The sequence below is a fragment of the Manis javanica genome, chromosome 12 (genome assembly GCF_040802235.1).
Source record: "Manis javanica isolate MJ-LG chromosome 12, MJ_LKY, whole genome shotgun sequence".
Classification (NCBI taxonomy): domain Eukaryota; kingdom Metazoa; phylum Chordata; class Mammalia; order Pholidota; family Manidae; genus Manis; species Manis javanica.
In genome coordinates this window covers 31,435,848-31,457,363 of record NC_133167.1, presented here as the reverse complement: position 1 = coordinate 31,457,363, position 21,516 = coordinate 31,435,848, and the positions used below count along the sequence as shown (strand labels likewise).

At 35.2% G+C, this 21,516-nt stretch overlaps 1 protein-coding gene across 2 annotated transcripts in view; it reads left to right on the top strand.

The window, feature by feature from the left end:
• Positions 1 to 21,262, top strand: part of BMPR2 (bone morphogenetic protein receptor type 2) — a 238,261-nt gene extending 216,999 nt beyond the window's left edge. Inside the window, exons 11-13 of one of the 2 annotated variants that reach the window (XM_037009188.2) lie at positions 8,542 to 8,714; positions 10,930 to 12,209; positions 13,841 to 21,262. In XM_037009188.2, coding sequence (XP_036865083.1) covers positions 8,542 to 8,714; positions 10,930 to 12,209; positions 13,841 to 14,088 — 1,701 coding nt within the window. In that variant the 3' untranslated portion in view covers positions 14,089 to 21,262. Of the gene's footprint in view, positions 1 to 8,541; positions 8,715 to 10,929; positions 12,210 to 13,837 lie in introns of both variants that reach the window. The other variant, XM_037009187.2, reaches the window with a different exon arrangement.
• Positions 21,263 to 21,516: the final 254 nt, after the last annotated feature.

The following is a 21,516-nucleotide window of genomic DNA, read 5'->3' as shown; positions in this document are numbered from 1 at the left end:
AAATGTCCATTATCACTATGTCTAAAAAAGGTATGTACATTAATTAAAAATTCTTAATTGCTAAAAATGTGCGAACTATCTTCTGAGCTTTCAGTGATTCATAATCACTGAATGACTGATCACAGATCATCAGAAATATAATAATATTGAAAAAAGTTAGAAACATTTCAAGAATTACCAAAATGTGACATGCAGAATTAAGTGAGCAAATGCTGTGGGAAAAATGGCACTGATAGACTTGCTCAACACAGGGTCGCCACAAACATTCAATTTGTAAAAAATGCAGTAACTGTGAAGTGTAATAAAGTGAAGTGCAGTAAGACAAGATATGCCTGTATACACAGTCTTTCCTCATTGTTCATGGATTTTATTCATTGGAATTTGACTGCATCCCAAAATGTATTTGTAATCACAAAATTAATACTCAAAACACATTATGATTATTCATGGTTATGCATAGAGCGAAGAAAAGCTTGAGTCACCAGATGTACATGTTCCCAACTGAGATCTACCAAGGTGTTCTGCCCTCTTTTTTTTATTTCTTATACTGTAAACAAGTGTCCTCTTTGCAATTTATTTAGTGCCTCATTTTTTTGCATTTTGGGTCTTTTTGTTGGTGATTTAAAGTGGCTCCGAAATGTGTTGTTTGAAGTACTGTCTAATGTTGCTAAGCACAAGAAGGCTGTGATGTACCTTATGAAAAAGGAAAAAAGTGCTAAGTTAGCTTCATTAAGTCATAACAAAGGGTGTAATGGTAGTTCATATTAGGGCGTGAGGTGTAGTACTGTTGGCTGTGGGGCAATGTTAATAAATTAATAATACATTTAAAAAATATTTATCTTTAAGTGGAAACACAAATAAAGCACGATTATGTATTGATTGGTTGACAAGAATGTGGGACCAGTAGCTCACAGGAAACTAGCCCTGTACATCCCCTAGGCACAATGATTCAGTGTTCACTAATTCAATATTTGCAACAACTTTATAGAACATGACTACCATAGTAACAGATTGAACTGACTTCCAACATAAACACCCAACTTCCAGGTCAAGGAGGTATTATACACTTGCCTTCAAGCTTCAGATGATCAGTGTCTATTCTTTGATTTCTTTCAAATTTTGAGGAAATAGGTAGAATTTTATTTAATAAAAAGATTAATTTATATCTATCTATGTTTGAATTTTACTTTTGACTCAATAGTCAGAACCTGGAACATATATTTCAGTAGATTTCAAAATTCAGTGTAATGTTCAGGTTTAAAAGGTAGACTCTTTAATCTGTGCTGTGGCAAGAATTGGGGAACCAGTTAACTCAGAAGACCCAAGGGAGCAGGAAAGATGGTATCCAAGGTGTGCCATGTTCAAGGTCTTCAGTGAGCATATGCCCAGAAAGAACATTATCAAATTTCCTGCAGGTCCAAGGTTCAGATTTATTTGTTACAGGACAAAAACTTTTAGGAAATATTAAAAATGTTGCCAAGATTGCTAACAAAGCTTTTAGCTTAAAATAAACTTGCAAGTTAAAGTACTCAGATTAAGTATTGAAAGGAATATACTTAAACTAAAAAAATGACTTATCAGTTATCTGAAATTCAAATTAAGTGGTATCCTATATTTTTGCTAAATCTCACAGCCCTAGGCTTCCTTTTTTTAAATAAATGTTTAAAGGCACAAGAAGTATGAATCACAGCAGGTGAAAACCATGAAGATTAATAAAAACAAATCTAAAAAACAAGCGTAAAAGGATTCTGGATGACAGTCTATCAAAGTATACAAAAACCTGTTTTTCAAAGGCAGTTTAAGTCAGCTTTCCCCAAAAGGGAGACTAGTTATTGTTCATTGTTGATATATATATGAATACTTTAGAATGGGACTGCTTTTAGGGCTGCCACTGAAACTGCTACTTTAGAATGGGACTGCTTTTAGGGCTACCACTGAAACTGCATTAAAGAAGAAGAAAATGCCAAGACTTCAACTTTTATGGCTAGAATGAAGAAACCTTTACTAGGAGCAAAGGAGAAAAAGCTCAACTAGAGCTTAAAAATAGCCCACTGCCAAAATTTCTTCAAACTCAAAACTTATTATTATTATTTTTTGTATTTTTTAATTTTGCTATTATTAATGTACAATTATGTGAGCAATATTATGGTTATTAGACTCCCCTATCATCAAGTCCCCACCACATACCCCACTACAGTCACCGTCCACATCAGCGTAGCAAGATGCTACAGAATCACTACTTGTCCTGTATCCCCCACCCCCGCTACACTATGTATACTAATTGTAATACCCCCTTTTCCCCCTTATCCCTCCCTTCCCACCCAACTTCCTCAGTTCCTTTCCTTTTGATAACTGTTAGTCCATTCTTGGGTTCTGTGAGTCTGCTGCTATTTTGTTCCTTCAGTATTATCTTTGTTCTTATACTCCACATATGAGTGAAATCATTTGATAGTTGTCTTTCTCTGCCAGGTTTATTTCACTGAGCATAATACCCTCTAGCTCCATCCATGTTTTTGCAAATGGTAGGATTTGTTTTCTACTTATGGCTGAATAATATTCCATTGTGTATATGTACCACATCTTCTTTATCCATTCATCTACTGATGGGCACTTAGGTTGTTTCCATTTCTTGGCTATTGTAAATAGTGCTGCTATAAACATAGGGGTGCATCTGTCTTTTTCAAACTGGGCTGCTGCATTCTTAGGGTGAATTCTTAGGAGTGGAATTCCTGGGTCAAATGGTATTTCTATTTTTAGTTTTTTGAGGAATCTCCAACTACTGCTTTCCACAGTAGTTGAACTAATTTACATTCCCACCAGCAGTGTAGGAGGGTTCCCCTTTCTCCACAACCTCACCAACATTTGTTGTTGTTTGTCCTTTGGATGTTGGCCATCCTTTCTGGTGTGAGGTGATATCTCATTGTGGTTTTAATTTGCATTTCTCTGATGATTAGTGATGTGGAGCATCTTTTCATGTACCTGTTGGCCATCTGAATTTCTTCTTTGAAGAACTGTCTGGTCAGCTCCTCTACCCATTTTTTAATTGGCTTATTTGCTTTTTTTGTTGAGGTGCATGAGCTCTTTATATAATTTGGATGTAAACCCTTTATCGGATATGTCATTTATGAATATATTCTCCCATAGTGTAAGATGTCTTTTTGTTCTATTGATGGTGTCCTTCTGTACAGAAGGTTTTCAGCCTGATGTAGTCCCACTTGTTCATTTTTATTTTTGTTTCCCTTGCCTGGGGAGATATGTTCTTGAAGGAGTTGCTCATATTTTTGTTAAAGCAATTTTTGCCTCTTTTTTTCTAGGAGTTTTATGGTTTCATGACTTATATTCTGGTCTTTGATCCATTTTGAATTTACTTTTGTGTATGGGGTTAGACAGTGATCCAGTTTCATTCTCTTACATGTAGCTGTCCAGTTTTGCCAACACCATCTATTGAAGAGACTGTCATTTCCCCACTGTATGTCCATGGCTCCTTTATTGTATATTAATTGGCCATATATGTTTGGGTCAATGTTTGGAGTCTCTATTCTGTCCCACTGGTCTGTGGCTCTGTTCTTGTGCCAGTACCAAATTGTATTGACTACTGTGGCTTTGTAGTAGAGCTTGAAGTTGGGGAGTGAGATCCCCCCCACTTTATTCTTCCTTCTCCGGATTGCTTTGGCTATTCGGGGTCTTTGGTGTTTCCATATGAATTTTTGAACTATTTGTTCCTGTTAATTAAAAAATGCTGTTGGTAATTTGATAGGGATTGCATCAAATCTGTATATTGCTTTGGGTAGGATGGCCATTTGACAATATTAATTCTTCCTAGCCAGGAGCATGGGATGAGTTTCCATTTGTTAGTGTCCTCTTCAATTTCTCTTAATAGTGTCTTGTAGTTTTCAGGATATAGATCTTTCACTTCCATGATTAGGTTTATTCCTAGGTATTTTATTCCTTTTGATGCTATTGTGAATGGAATTGTTTCCCTGATTTCTCTATTAGTTCATTGTTAGTGTATAGGAAAGCCACAGATTTCTGTGTGTTAATTTTGTATCCTGCCACTTTGCTGAATTCTGATATTAGTTCTAGTAGTTTTGGAGTGGAGTCTTTAGGGTTTTTTATGCACAATATCATGTCATCTGCAAATAGTGACAGTTTGACTTCTTCTTTACCAATCTGGATTCCTTGTATTTCTGTTTTGTCTAAATGCTGTGACTAGGACCTCCAGTATTACATTGAATAACAGTGGGGAGAGTGGGCTTCCCTGTCTTGTTCCTGTTCTCAGAGGAAAAACTTTCAGCCTCTCGCTGTTCAGTATGATGTTAGCTGTGGGTTTATCATATATGGCCTTTATTATGTTGAGGTACTTGCCCTCTATGCCCATTTTGTTGAGAGTTTTTATCATGAATGGATGTTGGACTTTGTCGAATGCTTTTTCAGCATCTGTGGAGATGATCATGTGGTTTTTGTCCTTCTTTTTGTTGATGTGGTGGATGATGTTGATGGATTTTCGAATGTTGTACTGTCCTTGCATCCCTGGGATGAATCCCACTTGGTCATGGTGTATGATCCTTTTGATGTATTTTTGAATTCGGTTTGCTAATATTTTGTTGAGTATTTTTGCATCTACGTTCATCAGGGATATTGGTCTGTAGTTTTCTTTTTTGATGTGGTCTTTGCCTGGTTTTGGTATTAGGGTGATGTTGGCTTCATAGAATGAGTTTGGGAGTATTTCATCCTCTTCTACTTTTTGGAAACCTTTTAGGAGGATGGGTATTAGGTCTTCACTAAACTTTTTATAAAATTCAGTGAAACCATCTGGTCCAGGGTTTTGTTCTTAAGTAGTTTTTCGATTACAATTCAGTTTCTTTGCTGGTAATTGGTCTACTCAAATTTTCTTTTTCTTCCTGGGTCTGCCTTGGTAGGTTGTATTTTTCTAGAAAGTTGTCCAGTTCTTCTAGTTTATCCAGCTCATTAGCATATAATTTTTCTTTGTATTGTCTCGTAATTATTTGTTTTTCTATGGTCTCCTTAGTCATTTTTCCTTTCTCATTTCTGATTTTGTTTATGTGTGTAGACTCTTTTTTTCTTGATAAGTCTGGCTAGGGGTTTATCTATTTTGTTTATTTTCTCGAAGAACAACTCCTGCTTTCCTTGATTCTTTCTTTTGTTTTATTCTTCTCAATTTTATGTATTTCTGCTTTAATCTTTATTATATCCCTCCTTCTACTGACTTTGAGCCTCATTTGTTCTTCCTTTTCTAGTTTCATTAATTGTGAGTTTAAACTGTTCATTTGGGATTGTTCTTTTTTCCTGAGGTACACCTGTTTTGCAGTATATTTTCCACTTAGCACAGGATTCGCTGCATTCAACAGGTTTTGTATTTTTGTCATTGTCTTCATATATTGCTTGATCTCTGTTTTTATTTGGTCACTGACCCATTGATTATTTAGGAGCATGTTATTAAGTCTCCATGTGTTTGTGGGCTTTTTCATTTTCTTTGAGGAATTTATTTCTAGTTTCGTACCTTTGTGATCTGAGAAGCTAGTTGGTATAATTGCAATCTTTTTTAATTTACTGGCTCTTTTTGTGCTCTAGTATATGATCTATTCTTGAAAATGTTTCATGTGCACTTGAGAAGAATGTATATCCTGTTGCTTTTGGTTGCATTTGGATGTAGATGTCCATTTTTCTAATACATTGTTCAGTGCCTCTGTCTCTTTATTTATTTTCTGTCTTGTTTATCTGTCATTTGGAGTGAGTGGTGTGTTGAAGTCTCTGAAAATGAATGCATTGCATTCTATTTTGCCCTTTAATTCTGTTAGTATTTGTTTCACAAATGTAGGTGTTCCTGTGTTGGGTGCATAGATATTTATAATAGTTATATCCTCTTGTTGAACTAACCCCTTTATCATTATGTGATGTCCTTCTTTGTCTCTTGTGACTTTCTTTGTTTTGAAGTCTATTTTGTCTGAAATAAGTACTGTAACTCCTGCTTTTTTCTCCTTGTTACTTTCATGAAATATCTTTTTCTGTCCCTTTACTTTCAGTCTGTGTATGTCTTTGGGTTTAAAGTGAGTCTCTTGTAGGCAGCATGTAGATGGGTATTATTTTTTTATCCATTCAGTGACTCTACATCTTTTGATTGGTGCATTCAGACCATTTACATTTAGGGTGATTATCGATGGGTATGTACTTATTGCCATGGCAGGCTTTAGATTTGTGACTACCAAAGGTTCAAGGGTAATTCCTTTACTATCTAACAGTCTAATTTAACTCACTTTGTATGCTATTACAACCACAACCTAAATGTACTTTTTCTTTCCTCCTTTTTCTTCCTCCTCCATTCTTTGTATGTTATGAATCATATTTTGTACTCTTTGTCTATCGCTTGGGTGACATCTACTTAGTCTTAGGAATACTTCCATCTATAGGAGTCCCTGCAAAATGCACTGTAGAGGTGGTTTGTGGGAGGTACATTCTCTCAACTTTTGCTTATCTGGGAATTTTTAAATCCCTCTTTCAAATTTAAATGATAATCTTGCCGGGAAGATTATTTTTGGTTCAAGGCCCTTCTGCTTCATTGCATTAAATACATCATGCCACGCCCTTTTGCCCTGTAAGGTTTCTGCTGAGAAGTGTGACAATAGCCTGATGGGCTTTCCTTTGTATGTGATCTTATTTCTCTCTGGCTGCTTTTAATAGTCTCTCCTTATCTTTGATCTTTGCCATTTTAATTATTATGTCTTGATGTTGTCTTCTTTGGGTCCCTTTTGTTGGGAGATCTGTGCACCTCCATGGCCTGAGAGACTATTTCCTTCCCCAGATTGGTGAAATTTTTAGCAGTTAGCTCCTCGAAGACCCTTTCTATCCCTTTTTCTCTTCTTCTGGTACCCCTATAATGTGAATATTGTTCTGTTTGGATTGGTCACACAGTTCTCTCAATATTCTTCCATTCGTAGAGGTTCTTTTTTCTCTCTGTGCCTCAATTTCTTTGTATTCCTCTTCTCTAATTTCTATTCCATTTGCTGTCTCTTCTACTACATCTAATCTGCTTTTAAATCCCTCCATTATATGTTTCATTTCAGATATGGAATTTCTTAATGATTGAATATCCATCTTAAATTCATTCCTGAGTTCTTGAATATTTTTCTGTACCTCCATAAGCATGTTTATGATTTTTATTTTGAACTCTCTTTCAGGAAGACTGGTGAGTTCCATTTCATTTAGCCCTTATTCTGGGGTTTGTGAGATTTTGATCTGAACCATGTTCTTTTGATGTTTCTTATTTCTGTGTGGTCCCCTGTATTGCCCAGAACCTCTAGTCTGTGGAGCTGCTCAGCCCCTAGAGTGAGGTTGCAGGTTGTTGGCGAGCACAGCTGATGCCTGGGATAGGAAAGATCTGTTTCCTGATTCCTGTCTACACTGCCTGTCTCCTGTATCAGAGTCAGTAGGCTGAGTATAAACCTCTGTGCTTGGCATCTCTAGCTGTTGTAGGTGGGGCCTCCCTCCAGCTGGCCTGATGCCAGAGCAGTGACTGCCAGTTTGCAAGCCCTTGCTGTCAGGTCAGGAGGAAGGCTCGGCAGGCCGTGTATCACAGTGGGCGGCCTCGGAGCCAGGACAGGGGGATGGAGTGCCTGAAGCTCCCCAAAATTCTCAATCTGCTGGGCAGAGCACATCCAGACAACCTTGTCCCCCTTTCCCTTCTCTCGCACAGCAAGCTCCGTGCAAATCCCGCCCCTTCAGCAGCCCTCTAGCTGATTGGAAGCCTCTCAGACTGCCTTTCCTCTTGTCACAGAGTGGCCGAATGTGGATCCTGTCCTCCACAAACGGCCAGAATGTGTCTCTCCGCCTGTCCCAGCTCCCCATCCTCCAGAGTACCACACAGTATAGGTTTCTGCTTGCAAAGCAGATCTCCAGGGCCAGGGCTTCAACAGTCCCAGGCTTCCACCCCCTCCCCCGCTCCGTTTCTCTTCCTTCCGCCTGGAGTGAGCTGGGGAGGGGGAAGGGCTCGGGTCTGCAGGGTCAAGGCTTTCCTATGTTACCCCGTTTTGTGAGGTCTGCTCTGTTCGTGAGGTCTGTGTGCAGTCTGGTGCAGCCTTCTTTCCTATTGCTGTTTTAGGGTTAGTTGTATTAACTGTATTTTCACACTATCTGGTTTTGGGAGGAGTTCTCTGTCTCACCTCTCATGCCACCATCTTGAATCCTAATCAAAACTTATTTTTGAAGTGAAATTAGTGGCTGTTGATTGAAACAGTGCTGTGAATCAACAAGGACTTAAGCCTGTGGCCTTGAAGAAACATGTGACATTACAACTGCTTATTCTTAATGATAATTCTTCAAGTAGTTAAAACTTGCTTACTTCCTCCTCACCTTTTGAGAAACATGACCCTTTATAAATTTCTGAAGTCTAAAATGTTTTTATAGCTATGTAAAATAGTTGTTGAAGAAAACTGATTTTTCTTTTACCTCGTGTGACTAAAAAAACTCAATGCTTTTTTTTTTTCTTGCAAGATATACTGATTGACATGTACTTTATTATTGCAGGCAGTGAGGTCACTCAAGGAGACAATCGAAGACTGTTGGGACCAGGATGCAGAGGCTCGGCTTACTGCACAGTGTGCTGAGGAGAGAATGGCCGAACTTATGATGATATGGGAAAGAAACAAATCTGTCAGCCCAACAGTCAATCCAATGTCTACTGCTATGCAGAATGAGCGGTAAGACCCTGAGGGGTTTTTCATCCATCAGCTATTGAATACTGAAACTAGAGAACAGGATATAAATACTATTAAACCAGACTAGCAGTGCAAAGATCAACTCATACAATCTAATGTTGTAATTTTTCTTTCAACATTCCTGTTCTTTAACTGAAAATTTTTGTTTGGTATAAGTGCAAGATGGAATCTGTGTTCTTATATATTAAAGATATCATAAAATAGATAAGTCTTTATCTATTAATGTTCCAACCTCTCTATAATAATAAAGATAAAACATTTTCATAGTTCCAAAAGTTTCTAAGTGCTTCTACATATATTGTCTCATTTATCTTTTGTGTTATTCCTCCTTCTCCTGCTTTTGTTTGTTTGTTTTAAAAGAAATAGAACCATGAACCTGCCTATGTGTCTTACCACTGTTGCACTGGAAACTAAGGTTTCCAGGCTTGCTATCCATGCTCTTTCTTATAAAATATACTACTAGTACTTACATGTGGAAGCAGTTCATAAGGTATTTCCATCTCATCATGAATATTATTTTATGAGACATTTCTTGCTAGAATTATTATTTGGGTTCTTTCAGTAAAACTAATAACTAAATAAAAGAGCTTTAAAAATACTCCTACAACTTTGGACTTGCACAATGTGCCATCTGTGGTTCTTTTTTCCATGTTTGGAGGAAAAAGTCTTCCCACAAATTTGTCATTTTATCTAACACATGTTAAAAATTTTAAGAAAGGCAGTCAGGAAAAAGTTAGAGAAAATTAAGATAAACATACACTTGTATCTTGAATCATTTTCTTTGCTGTTTTCTATTATTTTAATTTATAAGAGCTATTTGTATTATGAACTACAGGCCCAAATTGGGCTTACACTACTTATATTTGGGATAAATTAACTTAAGCATATAAACCCTTATTCCTTATATATCAGCAAGTCAAGGATGATACAGTGTGATTCTAAATATAAATTTTCTTTTCATGTACCTGAAGATAGTCTTCGCCATCTCCCCTTACCTGTATTTTCTATGTGCCCTAGTATTGTATTTGTTCCTCCCTTAAGAGTCAGCTACTTTTACTTTAAGTGCTTTTGAACTTGAATGGTAAGAAGAAACCCTTGATGCTTGCTTTGGTCATTTTTTTGCCTCCTGTGTCATTCAGCTCTATCCCTCACATGCTCCTTCTCACGTTCAGTCACTCTAAATGGTTTCCTTGAAATCAGAGTTCATCCATTAGTTATTAGACCCTAGGTTTCATTGTATTAAATCTTACTTTCTGTACCTCCTAACTTCCTTTTCTTAGGCAGTACAAAGCTTCTCTTTTCTTCCCCTTCCTATCATTCCCTCATAACTTCATTAGTCTATTTTCATAGCCCTTCAACTTTAGTGCTCCTCCTTTAGTTCTGTTGCTGCTTTTCTTCTAAAATACTTGGATCTACTGATGTTCCCAATGTTTATACTTTGATTATTTTAATTAAAGCTAACCCTGGCATTTATTTTAACTAGCATAAGTATATCACAGTGTGATCCTCAAAAAAACAATGTCACACCATCACTCTCAAGATGTGACAATGACTATAAAGAACCCTTAATAACTAGAGATCGGATCTGAATCATTGATCTCTTATCTGAGTGACCAATTCTGCTTTACACTGTTGTCTCTAGGACTTTCATTGATATGGTTCAGTCTACCCAGGAAGATACATTCCATTGCTATACCATGCCTCTTAACAGAAGCACATTGCAACAATCTACAAGATTATATTCTTTGAACATACAGCCATTGAAACTTTCTTTGTAACATATTTGTTGAGTAGCCACTATGTATCTAGAATTATGGGAGTAAAAAATAATAGGCCATGGTTCCTCCACTTCTGAAACTTTATGTCTGGTTGTGCAAGTATACAACTCACAAAGATATATTTGGTAATGTTACAAAACTGTAGGGGAGATTTTTAGATTAAGTCTTCTAAACCAAAATAATGAACATCTATAAAATTATATCTATATCCACATGTGTTTTTCAGTAGGCTTACATCATATAAAACTAATATTTAGCAGTTATTAATTGACAGTTATTTGATTAGAATTTTTAAGTAACCACTAGAATAATGTGGATTAGGAATAAAATAAAAAGTAGTTCATACTTTAAAATCAGAGCTGTAAACTTGGAGATCCAGTTTGCAGTAAATGTACATTCTTATTTTTTCTTTCTTTAAGCAACCTGTCACATAATAGGCGTGTGCCAAAGATTGGACCTTATCCAGATTATTCTTCTTCCTCATACATTGAAGACTCTATCCATCACACTGACAGCATTGTGAAGAATATTTCCTCTGAGCATTCAATGTCTAGCACACCTCTGACTGTAGGGGAAAAGAACCGCAACTCAATTAACTATGAACGGCAGCAAGCACAAGCTAGAATCCCCAGCCCTGAAACAAGTGTCACCAGCCTGTCCACCAATACAACCACCACAAACACCACTGGCCTCACTCCAAGCACTGGCATGACCACTATATCTGAGATGCCATACTCAGATGAAACAAATCTGAATGCCACAAATGCTTCACAGCCAATTGGGCCAACCCCTGTCTGCTTACAACTGACAGAAGAAGACTTGGAGACCAATAAGCTGGATCCAAAAGAAGTTGATAAGAACCTCAAGGAAAGTTCTGATGAGAATCTCATGGAACATTCTCTAAAACAGTTCAGTGGGCCAGACCCACTGAGTAGTACCAGTTCTAGCTTGCTTTACCCACTGATAAAGCTTGCAGTAGAAGTAACTGGACAGCAGGACTTCACACAGGCTGCAAATGGCCAAGCATGTTTAATTCCTGATGTTCCACCTGCTCAGAACTATCCTCTCCCCAAGCAACAGAACCTTCCTAAGAGACCTACTAGTTTGCCTTTAAACACCAAAAATTCAACAAAGGAGCCCCGGCTGAAATTTGGCAGCAAGCACAAATCAAACTTGAAACAAGTAGAAACTGGCGTTGCCAAGATGAATACAATCAATGCTGCAGAACCTCATGTAGTGACAGTCACCATGAATGGTGTGGCAGGTAGAAACCACAATGTTAACTCCCATGCTGCCACTACGCAGTATGCCAATGGGGCAGTACCATCTGGCCAGACAGCCAACACAGTGGCACATAGGGCACAAGAAATGCTGCAGAATCAGTTCATTGGCGAGGACACCCGGCTGAATATTAATTCCAGTCCTGATGAGCATGAACCTTTGCTGAGACGAGAGCAACAGGCTGGCCACGATGAAGGTGTTCTAGATCGTCTTGTGGACAGGAGGGAACGGCCACTGGAAGGTAGCCGAACTAATTCCAATAACAACAACAGTAATCCATATTCAGAGCAAGATGTTCTTACACGGGGCGTTCCAAGCACAGTCGCAGATTCTGGACCCTCAAAGCCTAGAAGAGCACAGAGGCCTAATTCTTTGGATCTTTCAGCCACAAATGTCCTTGATGACAGCAGTTTGCAATGTAAGTGAAGGGATCCTATAACCTCCCCTGCTTGTCTTTTGGGACCATTTAAGTAACTACTTAGACAGAACCAGGTTTCGATTAGCAGTTATTTACTTCTACCACTTTTGGAAATACAATAAGCCATATTGTTGGACCTCAGAGGTGATTAGGCTATTGTAAAGAAAAAAGATCATTCTGTTGTTGTTGATAATTAAAAAGTCAATGTCACGATAGTTAGAATAATTACCAATTTAATACATGCCTTATGTAGCTGCTGTTTTATGTACAACTTGCATGCTTGCTGTGAATGGTTGAGATTACTACTCACCAGTTTAATAGTCCCAAGTAAAATGATGCCAGTGTGACTTTAAAATGAAGCCAGTATGAGCATATTAATATTTACTATATACACATTTAGATTTTACGAGACTAACTTTAATAAATCTTAAAAGTCCAGAGAAAATTCAGAAATGTCACTATAAAGAAATCACAGTTTTTCTAGATTTTTTAGTGTCATCTTTTATAAGAGTTGTGTGTTGTCTCCCACATAATTATGTCTAGCAACTTAAATAACCTGATACTTGGTTTCTGGTCCTAAAGGTATGTTAATACAAGACAGGAGAGCTCCCCAAATGTTTAACAGTCATCACTATATAAAATGATTTCTTTTTTAGACCAACAGCATTTATTTTTTTTAAAAAGTTACATTTTTTGGTTGTTTTCAAGGACTACAAAATGGTCTGAAAATGCAGCTCTCAAAAATTAATCAGTAGAAGATAATTCTTTTTGTGGGGTTGGATATGTCTACAGTTGTGACAGCCAGCAATGTCTCTGGACATTGCCAAACGTCCCCTGAGGAGCAAAATCTCTCTCCAGTTGAGAACCACTAATACAAACTAAATTTTAAAGTGTGTGTCTGTTGCCATTGCATAGTAAAGAGGACAAAGATTTGAGGAGGTAGCTTCCAGGATTCAAAAACTATGATCTGATTCAATAAAAAATCTCTCACATGTTTGAAAAATAAGTGAAGTCCTGACATGCTTCTTTATTGTTTTACTTTTGTCTTATTCATTAATCTAAGCAAAAATATGAAGCAGCAGTCATGTCAGTCAGACTGGTTCATCAGTTATAGCTACAAGTTAGCTAGGGATACAAGCTTTGCAAAAGTCAGTTAAGGAGTTCTGTGAAAATTGTGTGAAACTTGTAATAAAAGTATTGTATAGTTCATTATTAAAAAAAAAATAATCAGAATCTAGGCCCTGGTTTGAGCAGCTTGTATTACAGACCAGTTGGTACACCCTTTGGCAGTGCTCTATATAAGTAAAGTGTCTCATCAGGTCCAGAAAGGGGGAATTACTAGAAGATTTGTACTCTAGTATTTCTGTCATTATTCTGAAAAATATTATATGCCAAGTGTCATTAAAATTTGATCCACTTTGATCATTAAGTAGAATGAATGAATCCATTTCACCAAGTTAGGATAGCTGCGAATACAGCTGAGAACTTTGAATTTTCTCCTTTGTTTTTGGAAATGCCCTAAAACACCACCTGCAGACATTAGTTTGATCTGTTCTTGAGTTACAACCCTTTTTATTTTTTAATAGTTTCTTTATATATAATACATTTTCCTGTACTCTTATTTTCAGTAGGTGAGTCAACACAAGATGGCAAATCAGGATCTGGTGAAAAGATCAAGAAACGTGTGAAAACTCCCTATTCTCTTAAGCGGTGGCGCCCCTCCACCTGGGTCATCTCCACTGAACCACTGGACTGTGAGGTCAACAACAATGGCAGTGACAGGGCAGTTCATTCTAAATCCAGCACTGCTGTTTACCTGGCAGAAGGAGGCACTGCCACAACCATGGTGTCTAAAGATATAGGAATGAACTGTCTGTGAAATGTTTCAAGCCTATGGAGTAAAATTATTTTTTGCATCATTTAAACATGCAGAAGACATTTAAAACAAACTGCTTTACCCCTGTCAGTCCCCTTCCATCCCTGCAACAAGGACTTGCTTTAAATAGATTTCAGCTATGCAGAAAAATTTAGCTTATGCTTCCATATTTTTTAATTTTTTTTTAAGTTTTGCACTTTTGTTTAGTCTTGTTGAAGTTATATTTGTCTGTTATGACCACAGAATTAAATGTGTGTGTATCAAAAGTGGTCTCAAAATATTTTTTTAAGAAAAAAAAAACAATGTATTGCTGATAATCAGTTTGGACCAGTTTCTAACGGTCATTAAAACAGAAGCAAATTAAGACAGGTTTGACTGCAATGGTGTCTGGTATCCATGTTTTATTTCTAGGCACAAGCTAGTTTATATGTTGATGCTTTCTTGAACATATTAACTGTCGGACATTCTTTTCTCTTGTGTTTTGTTTAAATGTGCAATAGTCTATAGGCCACAAATAAGCTTTCTTGTAAGCTCTCTAACAGAGCACACATTCTTCCATAATACGAACGTTTTTCTCCCCTATCCATATTTTTGGTAGGTCAGTTCTGCGACAGTGCATTTTGCCCAGTAGAAAGCAGCTACTTGATTTCTTGCTTTCTCCTTATGGAGTATGCAGAAACAATGTCTCAAAGGGCTCTGAAGAAGGAACCTACCAAAACCTAATTTGAAATGCCATTTCTTTTAACCTTCCAAGTCCTAAACATTTTCTTCCAGGCATTTTAATAAACATATTTGGTTCTGGTTTTGGAAGTTCATAAGAGAGCACAGAACAAAGTTGAGGAAGTCAAATATTAGACACTTTCCATTTGATTTTATTTTTATATGTTCATGTTCCATATTCATTTATTTAAGAAACACATTTTTATCAGAAAACGTATATAGCTATACTTATATGGAATTGTTAAGTAGGTAGGTAGATGGTTAAGACAATATAGTGTTATAGCCTTCATCCTCTAGGCCATCTTTGACTCAAATAAAATTACATTTCCTATTTAAAATAATTCCAAAGTAATTCATAGTTTTGAACCTGTAATGTCTTTTTATTCTCTTCCAAGCAAAGCCTGGTGACTTTTATCTGAAAATAATTACTTTTCCCATGACCTAAAACACTGTGTGGAAAAAAATCATTCAACTGGCATGCCACATTCCTCTTGAAGGAAGGTTAGCTGCTAAACCTATCATTTTTCAGCAGACAAACTTACCTCTCTTTTTTCAAAACTGTTTCTTCATGAATCCTATTTTCGTAATTTCTCCTTTTGCCATTTTTCACATAATCTTTAATATGTGAGCAGCATTTGTCATTTACATTATATTAGAATATACCTCTTAGTGATAACATTTTATTCATCCTTCAAATCATATTGGGCTTTTTTTAGAGCTTCCTTTGCTTTTTTCATTACTGATAATCATCTATAAAATGACAACCTCTGCATGTTTTCTTAAGTAAAGCACTTTATGTCAAACAAGGGACTTTTTTTGTAAGCACAGATCATTTTCTATCAATTTGTAAACTAATGATCTCACTTATTTTTTTCAGATTCTCAGAGTACTTAATAGACATTATCTAATTAAACTCTAAGATTTCTCTGGAAGATAAAAGGGTAAAAAAAATACAAATCCCCAAATTCCTGATTTAGGTTTTTATTTTCTAAACAATATTTTATCACTCCTCTATCTTCATTGTTTAGTTAAAGGCAGCCTAAATTTCCCTCTTTGCTGTGTAGAATACTTACGGCTTACTTGTATCTAAGCCTTCTCTTGTTTGCCATCTGCTATGGTCTTAGGAGTTGATAATGCAACATTTACCATTTATTCAGCTGGATTGCTGAACAGGGTTTTGAATTCTTAGAATTAAGATTCTTTTACTAGTGCCCAGGGTTTCCACATTTTACGTTTTATTGGCCCTTCTCTTGATTCAGACCCTTAACATATTTTTTAGACTTCTGGCATAATTATTTTTTCTTTTATTGAATTATTATTTTTTTAATCTATATAATGAATTATTTATGCCTTGCCCCATAAATTTTCACTTAGTTCTCTTGCCTTTAAGTATCTTTCAGCTGCTTTCAGGATATTATTTTAAAACATTATAGGTCATCTTTGAGTCAAAATAAATTGTATTCCTTCTCCAATTGGAAACATTGAGCACAAATAGCTATTTGAAGTCTAACTGATCCTTTCTGACAGAAGAGTTATCTTACATTCTCCTATACTTTGTGTTTGAGCCACTTGCTTGTAAGTTTTCCAGCGTTTTTTGATGCTAAATAATGCTTTCAAAAATTAATCTACCAAATTAAAGAATGGTTTTATAGTTTCCCATTTCATGCAAGCCTGTTTAAAATAAATAATTTTCTTTCCCCAGGGTTTTTTAGTAGACTCTTGAGAAAGTAGAAGTGGAAAATGTAGGTAATTTTGATAATTTTTAGATTAAATTATATGTCAGACTAATTTACTTTTAAAATCTGTTTGTAATATATAAGCAAGCAAAATTATTTAAAATACGTATTTGCTAATTTGTTATCTAATGTGTTTCTTAGAGCTAATATTTAACAACTATCACAAAAATTTGCATGCAGATAAGCATTTGAGTCCTTTTGAATAAAAGGCCATTTAATGAAAAAGTATTAAAACTCATTTTGCTAGATTGTATTACAATCTTAAAAACATAATAGGTAATTGAAATCTAGTATTAATCTCTTTATCCTAATTATATACCAGAACTAAGTCATTAAAACAACTTGATTTGAATTGGGTTTAGACAAAAATGATTTAATTATAATTCCTAAAAATATTCTTCCTTTTAAAATATGTAATTGGAAGCGAAGAAAAAACAGTATCAGTATAAAAAGTTGTGGGAAGGCACAGGAGTGAAATAGTACTAACTGACCATCTGTTACATACTGAATCCTGGGATATATATACACCATCTCTTTTAATCTTCACAGCAATCATAAGAAGATTATAGTTAATATTCCCACTTCACAGGTGAGCAAACTAAAGCTAACAGAAGCTAAGTAATTTGCCCACAGTCCACATCTAGTAATAGACAAAGCTGTATTTTAACCTCGGTTTGCCTCTCCACATCTCTTTCACCCACCCCACACTGCCTACACAATGTATAACAGGATATGAAATATACGGACATTTTGTAAGAAATTCAGCCATCCTCTGGCACAGTCGCGGCTTGTATGGAAGCCAAAACAAATACCATAATGACTTTAGAAGTTAGATAAACATAAGAAGACGTGTTGACATGTCTGTGCTGATTGTTGTTTGAGAAATAATTACTAATTCAAGAGAAAATTCATTCCTACATCTGCCATAATGAATCTTAAAACCATTTCATTTCTCTTCACTCTTAACATATTTAATGTTGCAAAACTAAAAGTGAAGTAAATTCTAAGGGGAAAGTGAAGGTGGCTTGTGGGAACAGAGACTTTTTCTTAAACTGATTCCATGTTTGTTTGAGAGGAATTAATTCAACATGGGTTTTTGGTCTCATCAAATCCTTTGACTCCATCTTGAAAAGTTCTGCTTTTAGTGACTTCAGAAATTTTTACTAATCCAGAGAAGTAATGGAGAAAGTTGTAGGGAAGGATACAAGGATAATGTGCTTTTTATAAAACAGTTTGTATAGCTTTCTTACATGTACCCCTTGTTCCAGAAAATGTACATTGGTTCTGAATGTGAAAATAATTAAAGGTAGAAACAGTAAGTCTGTGTTTCAGTGGAAATTATCAAAAAATTTGGAATGTATTTTTATTTAAAATATTTTCAGATTTGGACTCTAAAGCCGTATGGAATAACTGGTAGGCTACAACTGTTTACTGAACTTTCCATTCTCAGTAAACCTCTCTTCAGTCATTTAAAATGGAAAAATATTTCAATAAACTCTTTGGGTTTTTTTCATATTATGAAAACAAATACTTCATTGTAGGTAGTTAGCTCCTACAACTTGAGATTACATTTTATTTTTATAGAACCTTTTATAAATTTATGTTGAATTTGTACCACTACTTATATGCAGGTTATTACATAGCTATTCACAGATTGCTTTATATATTACTTTATCTTCCAAGCTAACTCCTTAAAGTTAGAATCTGTACGCACATGTTAGTTGATTATCTAGACCAGTTATTCTAGAAATTGTGTAATACTCCCACATACACCCCACGAGCTTTTTTAAGACTGGGATGTTTCTAACTATACCTTTTACTGTCACTTCGCTCTTCAGATAAAATTGCATTTTAACTTTTAGATTCTGAACTATGCAAACTTTGGCCAAAACTATCTTGCATGATCTGCTTCTAAATATATCCTTAATTAAGTAAATCTGGCAAATCACTATTTGAGTTACACTATAAGCTCCCAAATTAAACTAACATAGAATAGAGGGAATCTCAGGGCACTCTGGTGCACCTATTACTCTCCTTCAATCACCTCTTAGTTTGTGTCTGACTTACTCTGTCTCTTGGTTATCTAACTCCCAATCTTCTGTGTCAGGAAAGTTTCCTTCGTATCCTGCTTCCCTCCTGTTTCATTTTATATCTCTCTCTTATCCAGTAGTAAAAAAAGAAAGCAGTTGGTCATCCTTTCCAACTTTGTACTCTAGTATGCTTCAGGCTTCTTAACATCTAAGCTTTGGTTCCTACAGCATTTTCTCTTCATTCCTATTTTGGTAACTTTATATTTAAGAACACCTAAAATTATGTTTTGTTATATTCAAATTCGACACTCCACTTAAGTAGTAGTTCAGTAGGGTAGAATTGAATATTAAAATGTTATCATTTGACAATGGATCCAACCATCAGATTGTCAGCAAATCAGGATTTAATTTGTTTTATATTATCTAACATTTTCTCTTAAATTGTGGAGTTTTACAATTTTACATTCTCATTAGTTATAATTAAAAGGCCATGCATACGGAATTGTATATTTTGCCATTAAAAATTTAAACCTATATTGCTGCAAGCTTAGCATTGTGGTTGAACTACAGCATTTTGTATTTTTCTTTGTATCAAATATTAAACACATAATGCAAGATGAACTTTCAAAAGCAAATCCTACAATAATCAGGTGTTATCTATGAACATTTTTGCAGGCCACTTTTGAAATACCATTATTTTGCAACATAGACTGGACTATAACAAATTTCGTTTAACTTTTAAGTGACTGGTTGAAGTTGAGAGTTTGTGCATATACAGAAAAATTTAGGGTTTTATCTCATAGCTGATACATTTGAAAGTAAATACTTCAAAAGAATTCATGCTGTGTATTAAAATTTTGACCAAAACAAATCTATGATATCTTGAGATTTCCAATTCCATTATTACAGTGATGTCCATAGTGTTACTATTAAATCTTGTGACATTCATTTTTTTAAACTTAATTTGTTTCAAAAAATCAGATTTTTAAATCTGGGTCAGAGAGAAAAAATCTTTAGAAATAAATAATTAGGGTGTCCAGTTTATGGTTGAAATTTTAAGCAGTTATTGTATTTTAATCTACAACCTTGTTTTTAATGTTTTAAAAGGCAACATATGGGTTTTTTCCATTTTATTTTTACTTTTAGATTTCAGAAACATGTTTTAGACTCTATAGACATAATATTACTTAAAAACTCAGGGCCCCTTTCATCCCTTTGCACATTGAAAAACTTCAGTTGGTAGCAAACAAGGAATTAGATCCAGTAGGATATGTAAAGTGCTTGTTGCACACACAGTTCATTTAATGTTTCACTTTATGATTTCACTTAATTTACATGGACATAATATCAGATTTAATTAATCATAGAAATTTGTGTAGTTCTATAGTTACTGAATAGAGGAAAATGACTCAACTAATTGGCTGCATGTTGCAGCATATTTAGGCCTTAGAGTCAAAGCACCATCTTCAAAACATTTCTGTTCTTTGATTAAATGGTTTTACATGATTAGACAAATTGTTTCATTTTGTTTGTTTTTTTCTTATTGGAGAACTTAGTAAAGTAGTTACTCTGAGATAAAATTTTCTCAAGAGGTAATTAAACATTATAAAGCTTCTCCTAAAAGTGAATTAATGAGTTTATAGCTTTAGTAATAGCTTGGATGGCTTTGAGAAGGTAACCTATGGTAACCTGTTTATCACACTGTCAGATCCAAATAGAATTTTTCTTTAAATCAGACAAGTTCTAGTTCCAAATCGGTATAGTGTATATTTAAAATCCTAGCAGTGAAGTAACCAGTCTGTTGCCTCAGGCTCTCCACCTTAGTACCAGCCCTCGTAAGTACGATAGGGAAACACATTTTAAAAGCAACTTAACAGTAAGAAAACTAAATTACTAAAAGATGCAATTGAAAGATAGGTCCTAATTTAACATTGAATTGCTTGGCTTCTGTGGCTTTTCTTTTCCTGGTCACATTTATTTATTTAAACATTTTTTGTATACCTTGTTATGTTTCCATGGAGATTATATTGTGTAAGTGTTTGTATAAGCTGGAATCATCCTTAATTTTCTGTTGATAGTTTTTCAAATGAAGATAAGTAGATAATTGTAAAATACACTAACTTAGGGTATTGTAGTAACTGAAACATGGAGATGTGTAGCTGTCATGCTTTTCTGAATGGAAAGGAGAAACATAAGCTACAGAGTATTCATTTCTGAGGATGCTTTCCTGGAATAAGAAAGGCTGAAAAATATTGGCAGTTCCTCAGAACCCTCTTTTCTTGTTAACGGGTATATTTTGTTGGTGTGTTTTGCTCTTACATTACAGATAGAATATCATATATGAATTTATGAAAAGTTACTTTCAGTTATTTTTGCTTTTGTACAAGCCGTCTGAGACCTTGCTATGCTGTATAAGTTGTGTTTGATGGATCAGTGTGAGTATGAAATAAAGCAAATCACTTTTCTTTTGTATTATCTATGGATGCCACTATGAAAGCTGACATTAAGCCACTAAAGAGTTTTCTATGAATAACTGTTGGTAAATGCTTTGATATATATAAACCTAAATAAAAATATTGTATTGCTACAGAGACATTGGAGAAGGAAATTTTAAGACAGCTCTTTAGGTTTAAAAAGGCTTGCTGTAAAATGGTGTATTATTCCATTTATTAAAGATCATATTAATGACAACACTAATTGTATCTTTTGATTGTATGAAGTCACCAGAAATTGTCACTGACATTTTAAGTGTTTTTCAGTAGAATAGTAAATCTCTAATAGGACTTTCATTACTCAGTATGGTACATAAAAAGAAAAAATCAACTAATTTAGAATAATAGTTGCACACCTAATATATGCCAGGCACTGTTAGTTATTCTACTTATGTTGATAATTCTCACAAAAATCCTAGAAAATATGTATTATTGTCCTTATTTTTTATTAAG